We start from the raw sequence: 26,919 nt of genomic DNA on the forward strand, positions 1-26,919 counted from the left end.
TCAATGCCCTTGAAAGCCCCATATCAAAATGTAAACAGAACTTGAGAAATTCCTCCACCCCTTCTGGAGGTCCCCTAGACCAGCCTATAAAAAACTAAGCTGAAACCCACCTCAGGGTCCAAGTCCCTGCTCCGCTGTGTCGGTTGTACTTGGACCCAAGCTCCAGCTTGTAAATAAACCCTCGTGTGCTTGCAACGGTGTCGGCTCCTCGGTGGTTTCTCGGATTCGCGATCTTGGGCACAACAATAGTAACAGATTACAACCCACTGAACATTGGGCAGCCCGGGAGGCTCAGCAGGTTAGCGCTGCCTTAGGCCCAGGGCTGATCTTGGAGACCCAGAATCGAGTCCCGCATCGGGCTCCCTGCATGGAGCCTGCTTCTGCCTCTGCCTGTCTCTCTGCCTCTCTCTGTTTCTCGAATGAATAAATGAAATCTTAAAAAGAAAAAAAAAAAAACATTTTGAACAAAACAGGAATCCACGAGCTCATATTGATTTAAATTAACAATGAACCAATTGAAAATTTGAGGTGAAAAATCCTTCCCCTCAAAATATTTATTGATGACAAAGGCAGAAGGATAACTTTACAGTGAAGAATCCTGATAGAGGGGCAGCCCTGGTGGCCCAGAGGTTTAGCGCTGCCTTCAGCCCAAGGCCTGATCCTGGAGTCCTGGGATCGAGTCCCACCTCAGGCTCCCTGTATGGAGCTTGCTTCTCCCTCTGCCTGTGTCTCTGCCTCTCCCTCTCTGTGTCTTTCATGAATACACTAAAAAACAAACAAACAAACAAACAAACAAACAAAAAAAAAACCCAGAATCCTGATAGACATAATGTTAATCAAGTGTTTCAAGTGAACATCACCAGGGTACCTGGGTAGCTCAGTCCCTTGGGTGTCTGACTCTTAATTTTGGCTGTAGTCATGATCTCAGAATCATGGTAGGCCTGAGTTGGGCTCCATGCTCAGCAGAGAGTCTGCTTGAGGTTCTCTCTCTCTTTGCCCCTCTCCCCTTTCTTTAAAAAAAAAAAAAATTTTTTTTAAATAAAATTGATTTGTCACCAATAATGGGACAAATCCAAGTAGCATTCAACCTGATAGAAGGTAATAAGGCCATCACCTCTGGGATATTACTGACAAAGCTGCATAACCCAAATCTAATCCCAAGGAAACATCAAACTCATTAGGGACCTTTTACAAAATAACCGATCTGTAATCTTCAAGACCAAAGTCACGAAAATTGAGAAAATACTGAGGGACTGTTCTACATTTAAGGGAGCTAAAGACATTGGCAACTAAATGCAATGTAATCTGGATTAGGTCTTTTTATATAAAGGACATTTGGGGGACAGTTTTTGAAAATGGAATGCGCAGGAAGATTAGGCAGTAGTCATGTAGCAATGTTAATTTCCTGAATTTGATAGTAGTATTATAATTATGTAGCAGAATATCTTTGCTCCTAGGAAATATACACTAAGGTTTTCAGGAGTGATGAGGCATCATGTAAGCAGCTTAGTCTCCAATGGCTCAAGAATAAATAAATATTCTTGCAACATTTTTAGAAGTTTGAGATTGTTTCAAAATAACATTAACAAAAAACCAAGTGTACCTCTTCCAAATTCTCGTTTGTCTTCTTCCAGTCCTATACATCTGAATATTGTGTTAGCATCATTATATATTTTTGGTGTATTATTGAGAGCAGTGCAATCTTTCCTTGTGCAATTTTAATGTCAAACATTAGGGAAATTATTAGATTATAGCTATATCCTAGAACATTATAAATATTTTTAAGTGTTTATGTTTTGACAAATAGGCAACTCCATGGAAAAATTCTTTTTTAAAAAAGATTTTATTTATTTATTCATGAGAGACACAGAGAGAGAGGCAGAGACATAGGCAGAGGGAGAAGCAAGCTCCATGCAGGAAGCCTGATGTGGGACTCAATCCCTGGACTCCGGGATCACACCCTGAGCCAAATGCAGACCCACAACTGCTGAGCCACGCAGGGATCCCTAGAAAAATTCTTGTAGTGTTACATCGTTTTAAAATAAAATTCAAGTAGCGAATACAAATTAAACTGATTCCGCATATACATTTATGGCTTGGAGGAATGACAACATTTCAACCATCGTTCTATCTGGGTAATGTGAATGTGAGTGATTTGCTTTTATTTTTATTTTGGTATCATGTCTCAATTCCCTAAAATGACCACCATTTTTAAGAACAAATATTGAAGATATAAATATAATTAATATAAAGTGAGGTGGAGGGGCAAGAAAAAGTAGTTGTTAAAGGAGAAAGTCTCTGAGGATGTGTAAGCTGCTGTTGGCCTCATTTTCATTCTCTGTAATTTGATGTTGAAGATTAAAGACAGTATATATGAAACCCCCAGAACAGTGGCTGGTGTTCAGAAGAACTCTGCTGAAAGATGCTCACCGTGACCTGCATTCATGCACATAAGTGACCCTCTTTCCCACCTACTCCGGCTGGTGAGGTGTAGATTGCTCAGCCTGCAATAAAGAAAGGGCAAAGATGTTATCAATAACCCATGAAATACAAATATTCAGTCTCCTGGCATACATGGAATCATTCTTATTTTCAAATCAAAAGGGTCTCTTTTCTACCAAACAAAACTAACTGCCTTTAACATTGATAGAAACTACAGACAGAAATCCTCTAGAAAAACAACAGACACTATGGATTTGACAATTCATCATGCTCTCTATTCCAGGCTCAGTTTCAACATATTTGAAATCAAGTAGGAGGCTTATGCTGATACAAAATATTTGCAGACTTTGATTTACTGAAGCTAAAGTGATCACATACAGATGGTGAAGAAATATTAACTAGAAATGCCACATGACGAAGGGAAAACGTTTCTTTGCAGAGAAATGTTTGAATGTGTGATAAAAACTGTCAGAGAATTAACATTTCAAAAGTCACAAATTCAGTATGTAGAAAAACTATGTCAGCCTTGGAGTCCAGCTTTCTGGGTTTAATGTCCCATAGATATATAATGTGACTTGGAGCAAGTGACTTAAACTCTATAGGCTTTGGTTTTATCATACAATCAATGGGGGTAATCTCTCGCGATTATAGCGAGGATTGATGAGAGAAGGTATATACAAGACCTAGTATAGTCCCTAGTATGCAGAACATGATCAAAGTTATTATTATTATTATTTTTATAATATTAATAAATGTGTGGTATTACATTTAATTAATATCTGCATGCTCGGAATATATCCACAGGCATGCAGAAGAAGGTGTGAGAAAGGAGGAAGAGAAAACAGCAGAAAGTCAACGTTAATTCACTCTCTACCCCCTAACACTCACATTTTGTTTCTGTTCCTGGTCCTCTCCATCTCAGCAAGTGGAACTACCCTCTACCCACTTGCTTTACGGGAGTATCTCAGAGTCCCTCTAACCATGCCCCTTTCCCTCCCTTGCCGGCCCATTCACCCTCTGTGCAATCCCAGTTATTCCAGTCCCTATCATCCCTGCCTAGTGTTCTATACGGGCCTCCTAACTCCTTTCTTTGCTGTTGCTGGAAGCTCCCTCTGGTCCGTTCTCCACACAAAAGCAAAGCCATCTTCTTGAAACATCCATCAGATAATTTCTCTTCCCAGCTGGCAACACTTCAATGACTTCAAATTGTCTTTGAGTTAAATCTAAATGCCCTTTTTTTTTTTTTTAGAGTCAGATGTTTATTTAAAAATCTGATCCACTAAAACTTAGCGTTTTCCACCAACTCGGGGTGCGGAAACCTTCACAGGCTTCACAATCTTTTGCTTAGGTGCTGCCTTTGTGGGAGCCTTAGCAGCAGCCATTGCTATCTTTTTAGATGCTTGCTTAGCCTTTTTTGCTTCCTTGGCAGCCCTGATGGCCTGTTCTCGTTGAGCCTTCCTAACTTCAGGTTTCTGATTCCTCTTAGCCATTATATCAGCAAGAGATGCCCCAGTGATGGCCCTCTGGAATTTGACTGCACGGCGGGTTCTTTTCTTTTGAATTTCTTCCAACTGTCCCTTTTTGTGCTTTCTTCTGTAGAGGACAGTCCAGTTGATCTGCCGAGGGTTCCTCTTGGAAAGGAAGGCCGACTCGCATCTTATCCCTCCTAATGTCTCCCCCTGTCACTTCCCCCTTCACTCCATGTCAGTTGTCAATCAAACCACACCCCTTCCCACCCCAGAACCTTTGCACATGCTGTTCTCTCTACCTGGGACACTTCCTTTGTAGCACAAATGTCCAGTCCTTTCCTGACCCTCAAGCCAGAACTTCAAGATCACCTCCTCAGAGAGGCCTTCTCCATACTCCAGTGAAAGCAGCTGTCCCCTTTACCTCAGTTATTTTCTAGACTGGCACACTGTCTTCTTAACAGCACATAAAATAGTTTCTAATTATTTTATTTCATTTTTTACTTTTTTGGGGGGAGGTGGGTCTGGGTCATCCAAAGATTGTAAGTAACACATTGGGGGCCATATATTTTTTTTAAAGCATTTCCAAGATGTTCAGTAAATATCTGCTGAAACCTGTAGGCAATTGAATAACTGAATCTTGTAAATGTCCAAGGTTAAAATATATTAGATGCATAATATTTTTTTTTACTCTTCATTGAATTTTCAGAGAGGGAGAAAGAGATACATATATTTTATGTATGTATAGGTTTTTGGTTAGAAATAGCTCAGTATATATGGAGAAGTTGTTTATGAATTCTCTGCTAATCAAGAAAAAGGTCATGTTAAACAGGTAAATGTAAGCTCAGGAATTTTGCTCAATGTAGTCACTTAAAAATTGATATTTTGGGGGCCAACAGATCACATGAATCCATTTTCTAAATCTCTCTAATTTTAGAGGATACTGTGGCTTGAAACCAACAACATGACCACGTTTTATAGGATTCACATCTTTTTGATCAGGGATGATCAAAGACTAATTTCAAGTAGGTATTTGTTATTTGAGGGCTTATGTTCTCATGGGCCCCTGAATGATGCTTTTCTGAATAATTTTCTCTCGATATAGATAGATATAGATATAGATATAGATATAGATATAGATATAGATATAGATATAGATAAGCTGTCTGCAGTGGATGCTGTAGTGAGTCACCTGGATCCTCCATCTAAGATGGAGACCTTCATTCTCAGGCTGTTGGGGGTGGAGCTAAAGAGCAGTGCTTTGTCTAAGATCATGCCCCATCCTTGGGGAGGGTCCTCATCTATAAACTTGCCCTGGATATATGTGAGGTGGGGAGATCCAGCCTCTTGTCTGATAGGTCTCAACTTGGAGGGGCCATCCCAGCTCTGGAGCTCTGGATCAGCTCAGGCTTTTGTTGCACATACACTGCCAGCACTGGGTCCAGTGCCTCCCTTTGCCCAGCCCTATTTCCTTCATAGATACTGATTCAGAGAATTCCTTAGTATACTGCCTGTACCCAAACCCTCCTCTCAAGATGGATATAGTGTCTCCTTCTTGAGACACTGACCGGATGCCACTCTTTTCCACCATCTTCCTTTTCCTTAGCTTGAAAGGACTACTCTCTGGAAAAGGCAAACAGAATCTGTTGCCAGCTCTTCCCCAATGATAAATAGTATCTGACAGCGGGATTGGAAATGGTGATGACCTAATCCCCTGTGCCCTTGCCTAAACTGTCCTCAGTTTCCTTTTTCTACTCTTCTCTGGTGTCTTCTCACTGCAGAGAATATGATAATAGAGACTACTTCTTTACTAATTAATTAATAGGAAACTAACCATAAGTGTACACTCTGATATAATTATTTTTAAAATATGTTATGGGCTGAATTGTGTCCCCCCACTCCCAAATTCAGATGTTGAAATCCCAACCTTCAGTGCCTCTGAATGTAGTGGTATTTGGAGATAGGGTTTTTATAGAGACAGTGAGGATTAAATAAGGTCAGTCAGGTGGACCCTAACCCAATATGACTGGTGTCCTCATAAGAAGAGGAGATTAGGACACAGATCACACAGAAGGAAGGCCATGTAAAGAAACAGGGAGAAGATGGCCATTTATAAGCCAAGGAGACAGACCTCTGCTGAAACCAGCTCTATTGACACTTTGATCTCAAACTTCTAACCTCTTGAATTGTGGGAAAAATGAATTTGTGTTGTTTCAACCACCCAGTATTTGTTACAGTGGCTCCAGCAAACTACTCTAACGTGTAATCATAAAACCCATGTATTTTGTTTCCTGCCTTTAAATGCACAAAGCACATCTAACAAGGCCAGAGAGCAGCATCCATAGGAGGGCTCCAGGGAGTTCTGAGGGTGTGAGAATTCTTCATCTCTTGCCCTGCCCCATTTTTGTTTCCATAGTTTTATTTCTGTTTAATGTGGGTACATCAAGTTGACCACATTGTTTGGTCATGTTTCTTCCAGCCAGACCCGACCTTGCACTCTTGTATGTATCTTCTTTTGTTTTGATGCTGTGGTTTGGCCAGTTCTTTATCCTGTACCCTGTACCCTGTACCCCTGGCCCCAGGAAGCCATCCTGGCCAGCTTCCATGAATCTAGCCTTCCCTGAGAGAGCAAATGGGCTAGATATCACAAGAACTCCCCATAGCTCAAAAGTCCCAAGTTACTAACTAGGAGCTAATTGCATTGATTTTATCCTGACTCTCCATCTAGAAATTTGGAAATTAGGTCTTATGGACAGCATCACAGCTTCCTCGATGTAAGGCATTTGACTATAGTATCAAAATAATTAGGAAAGGAAAAAATTAATACATATATATTCCACAAGAGAACATCATTGTGATGATTCTTATTGTCCTCAGGAATCCTTCTTGTGACACCCTAGACTCCAGCCAGTCTTCTCCAAGCTCTCTGATGATCACATCATCTTAGATGACAGCCTCCTACACTACGCTTCTATCATCCAACACCTGGACCACCTCAGATGTGTAGGAGTCCCCGGGAACCTGGGCTGCATGGTGGTCTACAGCAGAAAGGGCATGTTGGTGTCCTCCTTCTAATTGTGTTTAAGGAGCATCAAATCTGTGCTGCCCACACAGAAACTCGGCTTCTGGTGTAACAGCTGCTCAGTTGCTTTGCTTATAGCTTCCATCCTCGCCCTTGGACTCAGTCAAGGTCCAGGGACTTGGTTGAGTGACAGCTTTTGCTCCATGCTCCCCTCTGATGACTAAGGCTTTGTTTTTGGGTCAAGCTTGTCACGACTCTTTCCTCCCTTAGGGGAAGCTCTCTCCTAGTTCACTCCCAGTCACTCATGCAGAGATTCCAAGAGGCTGTCCTGCCAGCACTTGGAGCATGCCTGAGAGAGCCGAGTGCTTGCTTCAGAACACGCCAGGGACTTCCTCTACCCAAAACCCCCTTCACATATGTCCTCAGAGAGTGAGCTCCAGATGAAAATAAAGAAAACATGGCAGCTTCCTCAAGGACAAGCTGAAATGCTGGCAGGATTCTCCTCAGGAGAGTCTATGTTGCTCTTCCCCCTCGTTGTCTGGTCTGAGACAGGACATCCAACTTCTGCACTATTATTACAGCAGATGATTCTATTGCCTCAACTTATTTACCAGAGAATGACCATGACACATTCTAGTTCCATCCCCTGAGTGCCCCATTTCCTGTCAGCTGAATGAGTCTTCCTTAAGAAATAAGTGTTACTGGGGGCACCTGGGCAGCTCAGGGGTTGAGCATCTGCCTTGGCTCAGGTCATGATCCTGGGATCCTGGGATCGAGTCCCACATCGGGCTCCTTGCAGGAAGCGTACTTCTCCCTCTGCAAGTGTCTCTGCCTCTCTCTGTGTCTCTCATGAATAAATTTAAGAAAGAGAGAAAAGAAAGAAAGAAAGAAAGAAAGAAAGAAAGAAAGAAAGAAAGAAAGAAAGAAGAAAGAAATCAGTGTTGCTGTTCTGAGCTGGCTCATGAATTCCCTCAGTGGCACCTTGATCAAGGGAGGAATTCAAGAGCCCTTTCTGGGACAGTAGTCTAGAGCCTAAATGAAAAGTGAACACTCCTGGGGTGTCTGGGTGGCTCAGTCAGTTAGGCATCTGCCTTCAGCTCAGGTTATGTATGATTCCCAGTCTGGGATGGATTCCCCACATTGGGCTCCCTGCTCAGTGGAGAGTCTGCTTCTCCCTCTCCTCCCCACTTGTGCTATCTTTGTCTCTGTCCCTCTCTTTCTCTCAAATAAATAAAATCTTAAATTTAAAAAAAAAAGTGAACATTCCTATAAGCTTTACTTTAAAAATCTCATGTCTGGTTTGATGTGAATTTTTTTGTTTGTTTGTTTGTTTGATGTGAAATTGATTGAAGGACAATATGATGTGTAAGATGACATTACATTTTGGACCAGAGAGAGAATTATCTTGTGTAGCATTATTCAAGAGTTTCCCATCACCTAATCCTTCAGGTAAGTTATTTAGAACACCTGCCAGCTGGAAATAACTTTGCTAAATAAACCCTTCCTAGAAATAAGTGATATTTCTCTCTTTTTTACTTGCCCGTAAATCTAAAGTGCTGTTGTTAGTAAAACAAGAGGGTAAAGCTAAGGTGCAGTGGGATTTTTTGTTTGTTTGTTGGCTAGATTTTCCATCTGGGAAAGGACAAGCAAATCCACTTTGAAAAAGACTGAGGGAAAATGGAAAGCAAGAAGATAGATAGAAAAGAGTTAATTCAGCTGTTGTGGAAGAATGGCCCTTGACATCTTCACAGTACCTTCATCCCATCCAGAGACACGTTGTGAGCTGGTGGAGGAGATTGCTCAGGGGGCAGCTGCCCAAGGCCTGGTGTGATCTGGGTTTCTTTGGTGGCTATTCTCTCTGCAGTGTAACAACAACCATGAGTAGTAAGTCTTGAGTGGGATCAAAGTTAAACACCAGATCCAAAGGCAGAGCCACAGGAGGATATGAAGGAATACAAACTTGAGAAAACGCCAGATGGAGAACATCCACTTTGCAGCTTTGAAGTCTACAATCTGTGATTGCGTCTTTACACAAGAGTACAAATAACAAATCGATGGCCGTAAACAATAAAATTAGTATGAAAAAAATTCCTAAATTATTCAACTGAATTTTCTACATGTGAACTCTGCTATTATTCTTCTAAGCTCATATCCCTGGCTTTTAATTCTCCCTTTTACATCGATAATGCTTATCGCTAGGGCACTTGGAAAAGATTACTGGGTGAGAGTATAAATGCAATGGGCACAGATTCCCCAAAATATAAATCATGCAAATGTAGCAACCTTCCCCTTCATGTATGGTTTTTGTTTTGTGCAGTTTCAGTTACCCACGTTAACTGTGGTCCAGAATCAGATGATTCTCTTTCTTATGTATGGTCAGAAGATCAATAGTGGCCTAGTGCTCCCTCACAGTGCTTCTATCACTCTCCTCACTTTGTCTCATCACATAGGCATTTTTTCATCTCACATCATCTTAAGAAGGGATGTGCAGTAAGATATTCTGAGAGAAAGAGAACACATTCACATAACTTTTATTATATTGTATTGTAATAATTGTTCTATTTTATTGTTATTGTTATTAATTGTTTATTGTGCCTAATCTATAAATTAACTTTATCGTAGGTATGTATGTATAGGGAAAAACATAGTATATATACGGTTTGGTACTATCTGCTGCTTCAAGCTGGGGGTCTTGGAACATACCTCCTACAGATAAGGGGGCACTACTGTATATTGGATTTTCACTAGTCTATATCAACTATTGCTTTATTTAAAGTTTATGTGTTCTATTTTCTTGTCCACATCATCTTCTCTCCCATCCTAGAGGGGACAAGGATCACATCATTGCCAACTACTGTCTTTCTATTATAGGCTGCTCTGCTGGGACTACTGTGCAGTTCCCAAAGGAGAGCACTGTTGTGATACTACCCATGAGCTATTTCCCAGTGGAGGAACTAGCCATCGTGGAAGAGAGCACCCCACTCTCCTTTCCTGAGAGAGCTACACTGAACCAGATATCCAGCCTGATTATGAGCTGAATGTCCAGGCTATTAACCAGGTGTCAGAGATATGTGATAGGAGTCAGTGGTGGTGGCTTTGTAAAGGCAAATCCTCTTGGGTACCCTAAGGAATTTAAGTCTGACAGTAGCCAAAGTCCTTGACATTCCAAACAATTGTAGAGTGTTTCCAAAAACAAGTCACTCCATTTTTTTTATGACAAAAACTAAAATTATAATAAGATGTAAATATGTTTGAACACTAGAGGTTGTAGAAGACAAGTAGAGTACAGGGGAACAATGGTCTATTACCCATGAAATTGAAAGGAAGCTCAAGGGTTAAACAAATACTTCCAAGTTTGAATATCAGCTTGGCTTTTTTGCAAGTTGCAAAAATCTCTCTGAGCTTTATATATTGCTCTGAGATGTAAAGGGTGTAATTTATGCAAAATACCTCAGGATGGTGCTTGGTACATAATAATTATGGAAAACCCTAATTAAGGATTAACAGGTACTGCCAAAAAAGACTTTCAGGTTTAATCCACTCAGAAACTATAACCAAAACTTCATGGTAAATGATAAAGGCAGGATACCAACCAATAAACAAATAAGACTGTAATTGGAATTTTATCTCAAAATATAAAAATAAAAAACTTCAAAGGCTGGTTTTATGTATAATTGGACTTAGACTATAATCAATAGCAAATTCCTGTTCTAATCCCTTCTGTAGATGGCCACTCCCTGGGAGCAGGAAGCAGACATAAGCAACACATTGCCTGCGGCTTACCTCCAGCCACACAGGACAGCAGAAGGGGGGCGGGCCACCTTTTCCCAGTTCAGCTATGCTGACAAATGGAACAAGATATGAATATGCATACCTTGGGCACCTGGGTGGCTCAGTGGTTGAGCATCTGCCCTTGGCTCAGCGGGTTGTGATCTGGGGGTCCTGGTATGCAGTCCCGCATGGGGCTCCCTACTGGGAGCCCGCTTCTCCCTCTGCCTATGTCTCTGCCTCTCTCTGTGTGTCTCTCATGAATAAATAAATAAAATATTTAAAAAAAGAAAGATTATGCATACCTCTGATTTGCCATTTACCGTGATGTGATCCAAAGGCCACTGGGACAGGCAACACCCAGTGGTTCTCAGGAGCTCCCACAAATTCTTTCCCTCAGGGCCTCAATATTTGCCTCTGTCATAAATCTGTCCCAAATTCCTCCTCAGAGCTTCCCTTAAGATGGAACTGAACAGACTACACATAGTTCTGCCTCCATTATTTCCATTTATCTGGCTTTTCAATTTTAATGTAATTAGCCTTCTTGAGAAGTAGCCTCATTACCAGAGCAGCCACACTGGGTGTACATAGCTGAACCATGGTTCAATTTCCTAGTACATGTGGTCAATCTCCATATGAGTTCTTAAAGATCCAGAACATCTGGTGTCAGCCTTGATGGAGTAAGCCAACTTCCTGGGACTGCAGGTAAAACCTAAATAGTGATCTGCAATAGGGGTGAGAATCCCTGTTTGTTTTTTCCCTCCCTTGCTGCCCAGCCTTGACCTGTGGGCAGGCCAACTGGCAGAAATGTGCTGCCAAAACTCCAAGAGAAACTCCCTCGTTCTAGTCAGTGGACCAGAAGAAGAGTTCTCAGTGCTAGACAGTGTGGCAGGAATCCCCAGTGGTTTTCTTTTTTCCTCCCAGCCCTGTCCTGAGGCCAGAGCCAGCTAAGCAACTGCTTTGCTGTGACAGCAATTGTTTCATTTAAAACCCAGGGAGAAGAGAGAAAACCTCATGTTGTCTAGAGGAAGAAGGGAAAGCCAGACCTGTGTGGGTTACTCTAGAGATAACGATGTTAAGAAAGCAATCTCCTATTCATTTTATGAACTCATAAGTCCTGAACTTATTACTGAGCTAAACATGTCCTGAACACACCCAAAGGAGCAATGAACTACGATAGAAACCACTAGTCAAGTCCTAGACTAACTCCAAGGTGGTAGTCTGCCCATCAGGCAGACCCAACTAGCATGACAAAGGTGAAAACTAAACTGTTATTGAAACCACCACCCAGACAATAAGAGATTGAAATTATGGTTGAAACCTAACTCCATTAATACCCATGAACATATATACTTAAATTATTGTCATGGTCAACAATAGCATAATTACAAAGAATCAAACTACCTAAAAAAATTCGACTAGAATTTTTATAGTCGAGAACTATAGTCCCATCCCCAGAAAGGATGCGTTCTGACTATAGTTAATACTGGTTGATAGGTAAATAGGTACTTCTCAAATAGTTGAGATTCTTGAAAAGAAATAATTTGTCAACTTTTTAAGCGTTAAGAACGATTGTACAATGTATAGTTAGCAAAGAAAGGATCTGCTAATGTGAAAGCAAATTTAGACTGACTGTATCAACAATTTCACAAAATCCTCAGTAGTGGGGGACAAATGAGTATCTGTCATTCCACAGAACCAAAAGGTGGCAAAGCCACTAGAGGACAAAAGAGAAGATAGTTTTCTCTTAAAGATATGGAAGGGGTACAGATTCATCTCTTTTCAGGGGAGTATCTTTTGTTATGTACTATTTAATAAACCTTAACTGATAAGAAGTCAGGAATTAGTGTCAATCAAATTAAGTAACAATCTCTACCTAAGAAAATATCTAAGTGCTCTACAAATTCATTAACTGGCTCTACCAATGAACAATTTAGACAGTAATTCATCCGAATTTGTTTTTTTAGATGAAAACTTTTTGCCTAAAAATAATAATGCTCTTTTCATTTAAAAGTTCAAGTTAACTTTTATTTAAAAGCCAAGTTTAGTTAAGTTAATGTGTGTAGAGTGATTTTTTAAAAATATTTTTTAAAATTTATTTGAGAGAGAGAGGGAGAGAGAGAGAAAGCACAAGCCAGGAGAGAGACAAAGAAAGAGGAGAAGCGCACTTCCCACTGAGCAGGGAGCCTGATGTGGGGCTTGATTCCAGGACCCTGAGATCATTGAGCTGAAGGCAGATGCTTTACCATCTGAGCCACCCAGGTGCCCCGTGGACAGTGCTTTTATAGGGAATATTGGAAACTGTTTTTACTTAATAATCAAATTGAGAAATATAGAGATTCCTGTTTCTTCAAAACAGTTGGAAAATAAATAGTCTGTCTACTTGTATTTAAATGTAGACTATGGGGCACCTGGAGGGCTCAATCAGTTAAGCACCTGACTCTTGATTTTGGCTCAGGTTATGATCTCAGGGTTGTGCAACAACAAGCTCTGCACTAGATGTGGAGTCTGTTTAAGATTCTCTCTCTCTCCCTCTCCCTCGGCGCCTCCCCCACTAAATTTTTTCTAAAACATATAGACTGATGCAGTAGAATAATAATTTTGAAATGTTAATCTTTCTGAACATGTGTTATGAGTTGTTTAGCAGAAAATACATTTGTAATTATATTTGAAAATAGATTTATTCCTAGAATTTCTTTTGCCTGATGATATTTCCCTAAGGCATTAGCTAAGGTTCAATGATCATTGACATAAAAAGAAAAAAATGAGAGGCCTGGATAGATGAGGGTGGGAACAGAAATCCCACATAGATCTGGAGACTATGGCTAACTTATATCCCTCTATCGTGGATAGATATTCAGAAGGGAGGGGTATCTGGGTGGCTCAGTCAGTTAAGCATCTGCCTTCAGCTCAGGTCATGATCCTAGGATCCTGGGATTGAGCTCTGTATTGGGTTTTCTGCTCAGCAGGGAGCCTGCTTCTTCCTCTGCCCTCCCCCTACTTGTGCTTTCTCTCGCTCTCTCTCAATAGGTAAAAAAAATCCTTAAAAAAAAAAAAAAGGTAGTGGGATCCGAGAATCAGAACGGCTATTTGACAACATTTCAGAATTTTCCCAGATAGCAGGGTCAGGAGAGGCAGCATAATGAAACTAGGGCCCAAAAAAAGCATAATAGTAAAAAGAATGAGAAGGAGGGCAGCCCCAGTGGGGCAGTGGTTTAGCACCGCCTGTAGCCTGGGGCGTGATCCTGGAGACCTGGGATCCAGTCCAGCATCAGGCTCCCTGCATGGAGCCTCTTCTCCCTGGGCCTGTGTCTCTGCCTCTCTCTCTCTATGTCTCTATGAATAAATAAATAAAATCTTTTTTTAAAAAAAAGAGAGAGAATAAGAAAGAGCTAAAATCTTGAAGTCATAAATGGAAAATAACTCAGCAATGACTGTGAGGTGAAATGGAGTCCTATTACAGTTTTATAGATTAACCACCTAAAGCAATAATTGCAGTTAAGCATCCAAAGGCCATACAAACAGTAAATAGAGAAGCCAGGATTTATACCCAAGTAGGCTCCCTCAAAGTTGTGCAATAGCATTGTCACATAAGTAAAGAAGAAACCAATGGAAGAGAGTAAGTAACCTAGAAAAAAAATCCATTTATTTAGAAACTTTATTTATGACATTATATATCAGTAGGGAAAAAAAATGGCCATTTACAAAAGTTGGCCTGGGCAAATTTTAATCAATATAAAAAAAAAGAAAGAAAGAAAGAAAGAAATTGGAGTCTTTTTAAATCATACATAAATTCCAAAAGTGAATTCTAAAATTATAAAACTTGTAGAACACGTAAATAAATATCCTTACTGCTGATATGGGGAAGGACTCCACAAACAAGATAAAAAAATTGTAACTCATTACTAAAAATGTTAAATTAAAATTTCCAGTGTACCTGAAGACTACATAAAGGAAGAAGGAAAAAATGCATAACCTGGAAGAAGTTTCAACACATATGGGATGCCTGGGTGACTCAGCGGTTGAGCGTCTGCCTTTGGCTCAGGGCGTGATCCCAGAGTCCCGGGATTGAGTCCCACATCGGGCTCCCTGCATGGAGCCTGCTTCTTCCTCTGCCTATGTCTCTGCCTCTCTCTGTGTGTCTCTCACGAGTAAATAAATAAAATATATTTTTTAAAAAACCAAATATGTGTAACTGACATCACATTTATACCAAAAAAATATAAGAAATTATTATAAAGCAATAAAATGACGAGGAAACGTGTTGGAATATGGGAAAGGACTTTTGGCAGAATTGTGCCACAATGTGTATGATATTCAAAACATATAAAGAGTTGCTGAAGACCCAGAGGAAAATAACAAACAACCATATGGAAAATGCACAAAGTGACACATAACTATTAACTATTTGAAGGCAGGAGCCATTTCATTGACTTTTCTGTTCATTGGGTAACATAGCTCAGTGCTACACAGATGGGTGATTTGAATAGAGAGGAAATAAACACTTGGTCACTGAGAACAATCACAGTGTTAATAAGATATAACGTTCTAAAGAAAGACACGAATAAGTTAAAGAAGAGGAAAAAAAGAAATGAGAGATTGAGGGTGGTGTGGGGTGGATTGCTAATGGAAAATCTCTCCCTCCTGATCAGATTCACTTTGCCTTTTCCGGGGGCTTATCCACTAATAGCAATGATATTCAGCCTCTTGAAGTCGGGTAGCTGCTGGCACAAAAAATGATTTTGAGAAAAAGGGGCTCTGGTATCCTGGATCAAAGTGTCAAGTGTGGTCATGTATTTACTTTCAGAAAGACTCAGGCAATCAGATAACTAACTGTGCAAAGTGTTTAAGAATCAGAAAGATAGGTCATAACCACGGAGAAAGAAATAATATATCACCCAGATACATATATGTTGTCTATTAATGTCACTATATGTGAGGCACTCAGGTTGGACCATCATGACCTTCAGTGACTTGTCTATGGAAGTCTCAAAGAAGTAAACAAGCAGTTTAACTCTCTAGTGGGAGCAATAATAGATTTAGCTAAAGAGTCTTTTTTTTTTTTAAGAATTTATCTATTCATGAGAAACAGAGAGAGAGAGAGAGACAGAGAGAGGCAGAGACACAGGCAGAGGGAGAAGCAAGTCCCCTGTAAGGAGCCCGATGTGGGACTCCATCCTGGATCCCAGGATCACGCCCTGAGACGAAGGCAGAAGCTCAACCACTGAGCCACCCAGGCATCTCCCCACCTTTTTTGTTTTTTTTAAGATTTTATTTATTTAGTCATGAGAGAGAGAGAGAGAGAGGCAGAGTTAGCTGAGCTAACTCTAATTTGAGCTTTAACGTTTGCTATATTTTTCTGTGTGATTCACCCCACAGAGAAATTTCCTGATTATAAGCTTTTCCTAACTAACACCAAAGGAAACCTGGGGATCCCAGATCACAAAAGTGAGGTGACAACAATAAGATGGCGGCCGTATCGGTTAGGCAACACACATTCCATGAGTCAGCCTCCCTCTAGCTGCTAGATTTGTTCTGTCTCTCTGTAGCTTGTGGTTTGGGTTAAAGACAGTTTCTGTGATCAAAGTTGACTCTTTAGTATAAAACACCCTCTGAAAATTAATCTGCCTAATTTTTGAGGAGGTTCTGACTACTTCTAGAGAAGGGCACAAGACTGGAAGTTTCTAGCCTTGGCTTATCAAGAAAAAAATTAACAAATTAGAAAGAGTGGGGCCACATGGATTCACTTTCTGTCCTGCCATCTTCCCGGACTAGACTTCTAATATGGGTGTCGCCATCCTGCAATGGGCTTCCTTCCTTGACTTTCTGCACCATTCACCTTCTAATTCTCTATCTTGAATTGCCAACCACTATGGGATAAAAGATTCTAGTCCTGTGCTTGAATTGACATCCACTACTTTTCCCTGTTACACTTCCTCTCGGGTACCCAGCAATGTCCTGACTCTTTCCTTATAGTTTCTGGCTACCAAATCCTTCTTTAGGAGACCTGGCCTCCACCCACACACATGCACAAGTACATGCTCTAAGTATCCAACAATTTACTCTACTGAAAAGCACCATATGGCACCAGCCCCATCTTCCTTTTATGTTCATCTCTCAATTTCAAATTCTACATATTTACTCTCTACGTCTTTTCCTGAAGACTAACATTACCTTTCCATGCTAGCAATGCCTGGGTGTTCATGAGCCTTCATTTTTTTGCATTCTTCTGGACTCACTCCTTACTTCTTCCTCTTCTCTCTTGTCTTCTCATCCAGCCACTTATTCAATTGCCAAACAGAATTTCCATCCTGTGCTAAAGCACTGAGGACACAAAAATGAAAAAAGGGTGGTCTTTGCCTTTGAGGAGTTACAGAAACAAAGATTCTAATATAATGGGATTGGAGTTGTTCTAACAATACTGAGGGAGAAAAAAAGAAAGTCCATGCTTCAGAGTTGTCTGAGAAAACATATGGCAAGTCATTTGCACAGGGCATGATGTATGTCCTTAACATATGTTGTATATTTTCTTTTCCAAGGTAGATTGGCATAGGATCTAAAAAAAAAAAAAAAAAAAAAAAAAAAGATTGTCATAGGATCTTCAGTTGCTCCTTTTCTATTGTCTCCTTTTTCTTGCTCTCATCTCCACAAGTCTGGAAAAAGCCTTTCCTACACCACTATCTTTCTTTCCCTTATCATCAGACTTCTCAAAAGAATCTCACCTGGTTAGTTTTTCTTCTTTGCTACCCATTTATTCTAAAAATATTTGTGAACTTGTTGAAATAGGAGTCATTCCAGATATGTATGTATGTTTACACACACACTATGAAATTCATTTTAAAAACAATATCTTTGAGATTGTCTATATTTGTGTGTATGTGTGTGCAACATTAGAGATATTTGGTAAGAATAGTCATCTGGTATTCTGGTCCACCTGGTCTGTTATTCTGAGGCTTTTCTTGACCTGCTTTGCAGAAGTATTTTAATCATACTTTGTTCTTCTAGAATAACTTTTTGAGATGTCAGATTCTCCAGAGTTTGCCATTAACCTGAGTCAATCCCTTGGGGAATGATAAAAGTTTATATCCTAATTTCCAAGACCATTCCAAAAATTAGATCTCCCTCCATGAGCCAGAGAGTCAAGTAACATTTGCTGAGGAGGCATGTGGCCTGGTAAGTATAATGAGCCATGGAAATAATCTTCCTTACCACATTCTCCAAAAGATATAGGTACTATCCATTTTTATTTAAAGACTTTTAAGTAAGGCTCCATTATTGTTATTTTGTGTTGCCTAATTCACAATCTTTTTTGGAACAAATGCAGAGTGTCACTGGTAATGTGCTTCTGTGTAGATAGTTTCCATGTACATAGTGTAGATGTGCTTCTGGTAGTTTGTTTGGTTTAAACTTATACTTACTGGCCATAGTGAACGTCTGAATTATAGTCACTATAGGCACACTTCAATGTAAACAGGAAATACTTTGAAATGGATGTGATACTATAGAAAATTATTTTTATTAGGGATACCTGGTTGTATTAGACCATTCTAAAGCTTATTCCCACAACCTTCTCTATGTTTTTTCTGTCTTATTCATGTTTCTAATTTTGTCTCATGTCTGAATTCAACATATAACTAATCCATTCCTCCAAATTATTTAAGTAATAAAATTGGTGGGTTACTAAATGGTTATCCATATTCTAAAGTTCTTAGTGTCAGTTGATTAGATAATGAAGAAGTGAATGGGATCATAATGTCTGATCTTTTTATTTCCTACTGTCCAACTTGGTGTAAAACACTGATCTTGAGATTTTTAAAAATTCTGTTATTAGACTGTCAAACATTACTAAAAACTTTTTTTTTTTTAGTGAATGGTATCTGTAGTAATTTTAGAGCTATAATATAATAATTTCTGAAAGGGAGTTTAACATTTCCATATACAGAATTTCATTCTAAATATTCAAGTTCTGTGTTAAACGCAGAAAGAGTGTTTAACTATCTTTGTCATTTTCAGAGTTAAACCAAGTAAATAAAATACAGTAAGTATTTTTCTCCAAGAAGTTTAGAAAATGTTACAGATTCAAAAGTTTTGGTTTTTCCTGTAAGGAAGATCTTTGTTTAGCAAGTCAAAAATTAAGGAGACAAACAATCTTGCCCAGTGCATGCAGGTGTGTAGGTAGCAAATCCTCAAGAAGGCAAAGCCCTCCCTCTGCAAAAGAGTAATACTGGTAATGATTATATTCAGTTTTTCTCAATTTTCACTCCAATATTCTACTCTCCTGAAACTCCCCCACTTTGGATGGTAGGATCCTTCATTTGAATTTAGTTTCACTTCAACCCCACCATCAAAGTTAGTGGTGCCAAGTCCCACACTCCCTCAGCGGTCTCTACTCATCAATCCAGTAATTAAAAAAAAAAAATTTATTCAGTGGTTTAGCGCCTGCCTTTGGCCCAGGGCGCGATCCTGGAGTCCTGGGATCAAGTCCCTCATTGGGCTCCCTGCATGGAGCCTGTTTCTCCCTCTGCCTGTGTCTCTGCCTCTCTCTCTGTGTGTGTGTGTGTCTATCGTGAATAAATAAATAAAATCTTAAAAAATAAAAATTAAAATTAAAAATATTTATTTATTTTATTTTAGAGAGCAAGAGAACAAGTGAACAGGGGGAAGGGCATAGGGAGAGAGAGAATCCTCCCACAAATTCTCTGCTGAGCTCAGAGCTTGATGTGGGGCTCAATCCCAGGACACTGATATCATGACCTAAGGTGAAACCAAGAGTCTGACGCTTAAATAACTGAGCCACCCAGGGGCCCCATCAACCCAACAATTTTTAACTTGTGATAATAATTTTCTCTTGTTAACAACCCTCCTCAACTGCCTCTAGTCTCAGCAGTGTGGGACTCTCCAGGATTTGGAGCCAGAGGATCTGAGTTTGAGTCTGAGCTCTTGAACAAATCAGACCTCAGTTTCCTCATGTGTAACATGGGGATAATAATATTGACCTCACAGAAATGTGCAAGGATTAAACATATGTCAAAACAATTTCACAAATGCTATTAATCATTAATAACTAACATCCATTCTACTGAGAGCCTTGAATGATTCACACATTGCAAGGAATTTCAGATTCTGTTGTTAGCAAATGGAGAGGATATTTTGAGATATCTATGAAGTTTCCTACCTTTCTATGCAGAACCAAATCTATACATTAAAAGGCAATCAACCTCACTCCCCACCCATGAAAATGGCTACTGTCCAAAACAATGTAACGAATATTGAAGAAGATATGGAGAGATTGGAAACCTTATGCACTGTTGGTGGGAGTGTAAAATGATGTACGCAAAGAATCTCATGGGCATATGGAACAGTCAGCTCTCAATATGTTTCCTTGTATAGATAAATTTGTTGAAATGAGAATTAATTATACCTTCAGGGTCACAATAAAAAAAAATGGTCACAGATATGTTTGGAAGGAAGGTTGGTGATCTCATTCTTTTTCTTGAAGGTAATGGGGACTTTGTGGCTTTGTAGCATCAGATGTACAGTTAGGCATCAATTTCTTTTTGGCACTACAAGAAGCAATAGTTTTGAGTGCTCACATCTCTGGCTCACCTGCTCATCCAGTCTAGACTGTCTCCACCAATGGAGAGAGCCACCCACTGCAAGGGCTAAAATTATTTGTTCTAATTTGCTCTGCCTGAAAGACATCCCTGCATATATTTTTAAACCTCAAAGCCTACAGCTTCAGAGGTGTAAAATCCACATATTTGGTGGACCTCAGGGGGAAAAACATGACATGGATCTGAAAAAATTTGAAAAGTATTTCCAAAGGTGGATCTCGTCCTTTCTTTTTACTTTTTTAACATTTGCTTTCCTGGTTTTCCTGCTTTGCAGAGCTATCTTGTATAGAATCTACTGCTCCCATTACACTAATTAGCAATGTAAATATTTTAACAAACTCTGCGGGATTACTTTACCTCAGCTTTAAGCAAATGTATAATTTAACACCAGCAGGACAACTTGCATCACCCCATCATTTGATGCTTCTCAGCCTTGAATTCATAACGTGATAAAGAATTTTGCAGTTTTGAAATCGGAAATGAGTTTGTCAAGTAGGAGATGAGGCCATGCCTTCATTTCAGCTCCAGGAACTTTCAGAAAAGAATGTGCATTGGAATTGTTATTGATGTTGCTTAAATCAAAGAGAATAAAATGTACACGTCCTGAACCCTTGGCCTTCTAATTATTATAATCATAGGGAAGGCTAATTATATTGCTAATCAGGAAAATTTCACCCTGAACCATGTTTGCCTAAAAACTCCAGTTCATGGTCTTTAAATGACACTTATGTAATCACTCTGTGTCCTTTCCATTGTGTTGAAGGAGGCTTATTCTAGAGTTGGATACACAAAATTTATTTTTTTCTAGTGACCTTTCTACCTCTCCTCTTTTTCTTCTCTTTCTGCTCTTGTTGCCACTGCCTCCAAAGTGCAGTATGTTTGAAAGTCTCTGTCAAAGAAGGAAGTTTTAGCAGTAAAGAACTAACATGTAAACATGGAAAAAATGCAATTGTTTCATAAGAATGGTTGCTTCCATCTGTTCTATGATTCACCTGTAATTGACTGTGTGATTCCTCCCTAGAATGGGTGGATCTGGCTTAAACCCTGGGGCTGTTCTTCTGGGGCTCCAGCCTGCCTTTCAGTTTTGAAGAGGTCAATCAAACGAAATGTGATGCATCTGAGTGGCAGTTCTCTGTCCTTCTCCATGAGAACTTGAGTCTGAGGTTCTCTCTTTGGTGACAGAACCAGACCCCCCCCCCCCTCCCCGGGGTGTGTTAGCCATGAAAAGGAGATGGGCAATTGCTCTGTGTCTTTTTATTTTGAAACATTCAATCATCTACCTGAAGGAAGATAGGATTCATTTACGCAATTCAAGATCCTCATTCAATGAAAGAATATGATTAACATGAAATTGTAGGTTCTCAGGAGCCGTGAACACATCTTTATTTAGATTTCTGCAGAATACTTAATATTGGGCAGGAAAGAAGTAAGAAACATTCGATTCTTCAGTGGTATTTCTGGAGGGAAAAATCTCTATCAGACTTGACTTTGGCTACTTCTATTTGAAGAAAGGCATAGTTTTTTGGTTTTTGTTTTTTTTAAAGATTTTATTTATTTATTCATGATAAAGTATTTCCAGAGAGAGAGAGAGAGAGAGAGAGAGAGAGAGAGAGAGAGAGGCACAGGCAGACACAGGAAGAGGGAGAAGCAGGCTCCATGCAGGGAGCCCGACATGGGACTTGATCCCAGGACTCCAGGATCACACCCTGGGCCGAAGGCAGGCACTTAAACTGCTGAGCCACCTGGGCTGCCCAAAAGGCATAGTTTTAGTATCAGGATTTTCCTGAAAGAAATAATAACTAAAGGCAATAGTTATTATTTGATGAGTGAACAAAGTACTAGTCCTTACATATTATTTTTTCAATTCTTAACATCTTTGAACTTGAGTATACCTATTTCTGTGAAGGCATTAACATCTATCTTGTTATACAAATAAGAAAAAAACAATGCTCAGAGAAATTAAAAGAATTGTGCAAAATTCACACATCTAGTAATAAAGTGAATTTCAGTGATAATACAGACCACTTTCTTTTCGTGAGATTTTAAAGACCACTCTCCATGAAATTATCCAAGTTTCTTGATTCAAAGAGTTGGCATATTGGAAGATGAAGAAAAGAATTTCGTTATAAACCCCTGACATCCTTTTGCAAGAGGAGAATGATAATTATAATACTGATGACAACAGTAATAATTACAGCTAATACATGTTAATTATGTATTTTATGTCACTTAATGTACAGAGTTCCTACAATGATAACTTCATTTAATCCTCAAAATAGCTCTACAATGTAGATAATAGTCTTATTTTTCACCATTTTCTAGATGAGTACATTGAGGCACAGAAACTTTAAATAATGTACTAATTGCAAATATATACTGTACATCGCTAATAAGTAGTGGAGTCAAGAGGTCAACTGACAATAAATTAATTAAATGTGTATGATGAACTCTACTCTCCTTTTTTACTGCTAATCTAAATAAAAATTGAGTTTTGTATGAAAAAAATAAACTGACATAAGTGAAATAAACTATTGAAATATAATGGTGTGGAAGGGTCTAGATAACTAAAACATGCTGAGTATTATAGAATAGAGAATAGTTAGGGGGTGCCTGGGTGGTGCAATTGGTTAAGCATCTGACTCTTGGTTTCGTCTCAGGTCTTTTTTTTTTTAATATTTTATTTATTTATTCATGAGAGACACAGAGAGAGAGAGGAAGAGACATAGGCAGGGGAGAAGCAGGCTCCATGCAAGAAGCCTGACACGGGACTTGATCTCGGGACTCCAGGATCATGCCCTGGGCTGAAGACAGGCACCAAACCACTAAGCCACCCAGGGATCCCCTTGTCTCAGGTCTTGATTTCAGGGTCATGAGATTTGGCTCCATGCTCAGCACAGTCTGCTTGAGTTTCTCTCTCCCTCTGCTCCTGCCCCCATTCTCTCTCTCTAAAATAAAACAAATATATATATATGTATATATATATATATATATATTTTCTTTTTAGAAAAAGAGTAAAGAGCACTCATAAATTGGCAGTACTTTTATGACTCTAGGATGCTCTTATTCTGTTTTACTCTTATACTTACTTTCTGCCATATTTATCCCTGAGGATTTTCTACATTTGTAACATCCTCAGTGTTTGCCTGCTTTAGCATGGATATGTTCAAGCTTTCCTAGAGATTATATCTAATATTAAAATGTCAATAGGAGGGATCCCTGGGTGGCGCAGCGGTTTGGCGCCTGCCTTTGGCCCAGGGCGCGATCCTGGAGACCCGGGATCGAATCCCACGTCGGGCTCCCAGTGCATGGAGCCTGCTTCTCCCTCTGCCTATGTCTCTGCCTCTCTCTCTCTCTCTCTCTCTGTGTGACTATCATAAATAAATAAAAATTAAAGAAAAATAAAAAAAAATAAAATGTCAATAGGAGATGTTAATACACATGCATATTGACCCGATAATTCCTTACATCCTAGTATCTGATCATATAAAGTGTTAAATGCTTTATTAGTTCCATAATTTTTAAAGTCAGGCATAAGATTTCTAAAAATCCTGGTAACTGAGTGGAAAACAGGAACTTGATTATATGTTTTTAGGTCATTTCCTTCAAAAATTGATTACACATCCATCTTTGTCACATTGTGCTGTGTGTATGTACCCAAGAGCATCCAAATAACCACTTTACAAGATTACTGGAGTGACTATTTTGTTTCCTGAGTGGTAACAATTTGCATGATGCTGTTAAATTAAGAATATTCAACCCAAATGTCTGTCAGCAGATGAGCATACACACACACACACACACACACACACACACGTACACATATATATGCTCATACACATACACACACACACACACACACACACATACTCACACACATACACACAATGGAATATTATTCAACCATGAGAAAGAAGGAAATCCTGCCATTTGTGACAGCTTGGATGAATCTTGAGGGGATCAAGCTAAGTATGAGAGAATTACAAATACTGTATGATATCACTCCTAAGCAGAATCTAAAAAAGCTAAATACCAAGAAATAGAAAGTAGAATAGTGGTTGCCAGGGGCTGTAGGGTGGAGAAATGGGGAGATGTTGGTCAAAGGACGCACACTTCCAGTTGTAAGAATAATAAGTTCTGGGGATATAATATATAGCATGATGATAGCTAATAATTAATACTGTTATTATATACATGAAAGTTGCTAAGATTGTAAATCTTAAAAGTTCCTACCATGAAAATGAAATGAACAAGATAGAGGAGTATTAGGTAATTCTATGGTGGTAATCATTTTGCAACACATAAACTTACACTAAGTTTACAACACATAAACTTGGACTCCCTAAACTTATACAGTGTTATATGTCAATTATATCCCAATACAGCTGGAAAAAAAAAGAATCTCTCCACCCTGAATTTCCACAGAATTACTGTTGGATCAGAGCAGAACCCAGTGGCTGATTGATGTTCTTTCTTCCTTCTCAACCAGCTTCAGGAAATAAAGGTCTTCAGCTGCAGGACTAGTTCTCCAATGACTTCCTAAATTGTCCGGCTTACACTGTGTTTCACGTTTCTCCTCCCCCAACATTGTGTCTATGTGTATATCAATGAAACTGGTTAAAATGAACATCAGGAGAAACTGTGACCCGCAGAACTCAAGAAGCAAACACTGAGGGATGGCAGCTCAGGAATAGAGATTGTCTTCAGGGCAAATGTCACACAGCCCGAGAGAGTCATGAAAGCCTGTGGTGGGGAGGGGGGCATCAAAGAGAACGGAACGGGTTGGATTCTGTTGGCAGTTGTTCTGCACAACCTCAGACTCACTGTGGGTTAGCTTCCGGCTGTGAGTTTCTTCTTCCTGTGTTTCCTCCTTCATTTCAAATTACTAAACACAGCATAGTTTTAGACAGAAGGTAAACTCTCCGTGGTCTCACCTCCATTGAGAGGAGTGAAGAGCAAGGAAACAAGGCACCCTGAAGATCTGGGTCCTTCTGTAGAGATAACCCTGCCCCATAGGAGGACATTTCATGGGGTCAAAAGAGCCTCCATGTTTCCCGTGCTCCAGCCACCATTTTGATTCTTGGATCCTCATTCCCATAGAGCTTGAATGCCACCTTCTTGGTAGGCCCTGCCCCTCCCCACACTACTTTTTATAGTCTCTCCCTCCAATCCGTTTATCCCCTCCTCTCCTCCATTTCTTTTCATGTTCATTACCCTCTGACATAAAATATATTTGATTTATTTAGTCTCTACAACTAGAACATGGTCTTTATACAGGCAATTTTATCCCTACACTGAGAATACACGGGTATATAGGAAGCTTTTGATCCATATTTTTTTAATGAATGAAATGGAAAATTATTTATTTTCTTTTTTTAAAAGATTTTATTTATTTATTCACGAGAGACACAGAGAGAGAAGCAGAGACATAGGCAAAGGGAGAAGCGGGCTCCCTGTGGGGAACTGATATGGGACTCCATTCCAGGACCCCAGGATCATGCCCTGAGCAGAAGACAGATGCTCAACCACTGAGCCACCCAGGAGCCTCAATTATTTATTTTCTTAATTCTCTTTCTATATATTGATCCTGGATTGATGACTAGGATTCCATAACATTGACATAAGGCCATCTAAGTGGCTCTGTTTTCTGTATTGAGGTCCACAAGCATAAGTTTAACAATAAAGATCATAATAATTTGTACTTATTTGTATACCATGGGTCCTTCCCAACTGAGTTCCCTGCAGCTCAAACCCTGCCCTTTTAGTTAATCAGGCAGTGAGTGTAGTATTCTCGCAAGAATGTGAGCAAAAAGAAAGGTCAGGGCTCTTCCTTGGGTATATTACCTACTTGATATGTGACCTCAGGCAAGTGAATTAACCCCCAATGTCCAACTCTATAAAATAAGGTGTTGAAGCATATGATGCTGAAATTTCCCTTAAATTCCCTCCAACCACAACCCTCTACCCTCCAACCCAAAATGCTCCATGAGGAAAAAGGCACAATTATAAACAACCTGCAACAATCCAGGGAGACCTTAAAAAACAAAAACAAAACCAAGAAATCTGTCACCACATTTTAAATTTTTAAAAAGCCATGTTAGTTATAAATATTCTGAAAGAAAGCTGTCAAATACCTTCTTCTACTTTCTAAAAAGATTTTATTTTTATTTTAATTAAGATTTTATTTATGTATTCATGAGAAACACAGAGAAAGGGAGGAAGAGACACAGGCAGTGGGAGATGCAAGCTCCATGCAGGGAACCTGATCCCCGGACTCCAGAATCACACCCTGGGTCGAAGGCAGGTGCTAAACCCCTGAGCCACCCAGGGATCCCTCCTCCCCTTTCTAAAAAAGATTTTACCTAATTCATGCCCTCAAAGATCCACCCCTCAAAAAGGACTTTGTATTGTAAAGTGCTTATCTTTATTAATTATCTTCATTAAATTTTCTTGGAAAACATACCTTCTAAAAAGAAACTTTTATTTTTAAAAAAAGATGTATTTATTTATTTGAGAGAGAGAGTGAGAGAGTACAGCAGGGATGGCAGATAGAGAGAGAGAGAGAAAGAGAGAAACTTCAAGTTGACTCCACGCTAAGTGCCGAGCCCCG

The 26,919-nt window shown here is 39.5% G+C and overlaps 1 protein-coding gene across 1 annotated transcript in view; it reads right to left on the reverse strand.

Moving 5' to 3' along the window:
• Positions 1-3,675: 3,675 nt before the first annotated feature.
• Positions 3,676-26,919, reverse strand: part of LOC121497745 (60S ribosomal protein L24-like) — a 30,369-nt gene continuing 7,125 nt past the window's right edge. Inside the window, exons 2-3 of the mRNA XM_041767473.1 lie at positions 8,685-8,788; positions 3,676-4,121 (exon numbers count right to left, since the gene is read on the reverse strand). Of these exons, the coding sequence (XP_041623407.1) occupies positions 3,729-4,121; positions 8,685-8,788 (497 nt within the window). The 3' untranslated portion in view covers positions 3,676-3,728. The remainder of the gene's footprint in view (positions 4,122-8,684; positions 8,789-26,919) is intronic.

The sequence above is a fragment of the Vulpes lagopus genome, chromosome 8 (genome assembly GCF_018345385.1).
Source record: "Vulpes lagopus strain Blue_001 chromosome 8, ASM1834538v1, whole genome shotgun sequence".
Lineage (NCBI taxonomy): Eukaryota > Metazoa > Chordata > Mammalia > Carnivora > Canidae > Vulpes > Vulpes lagopus.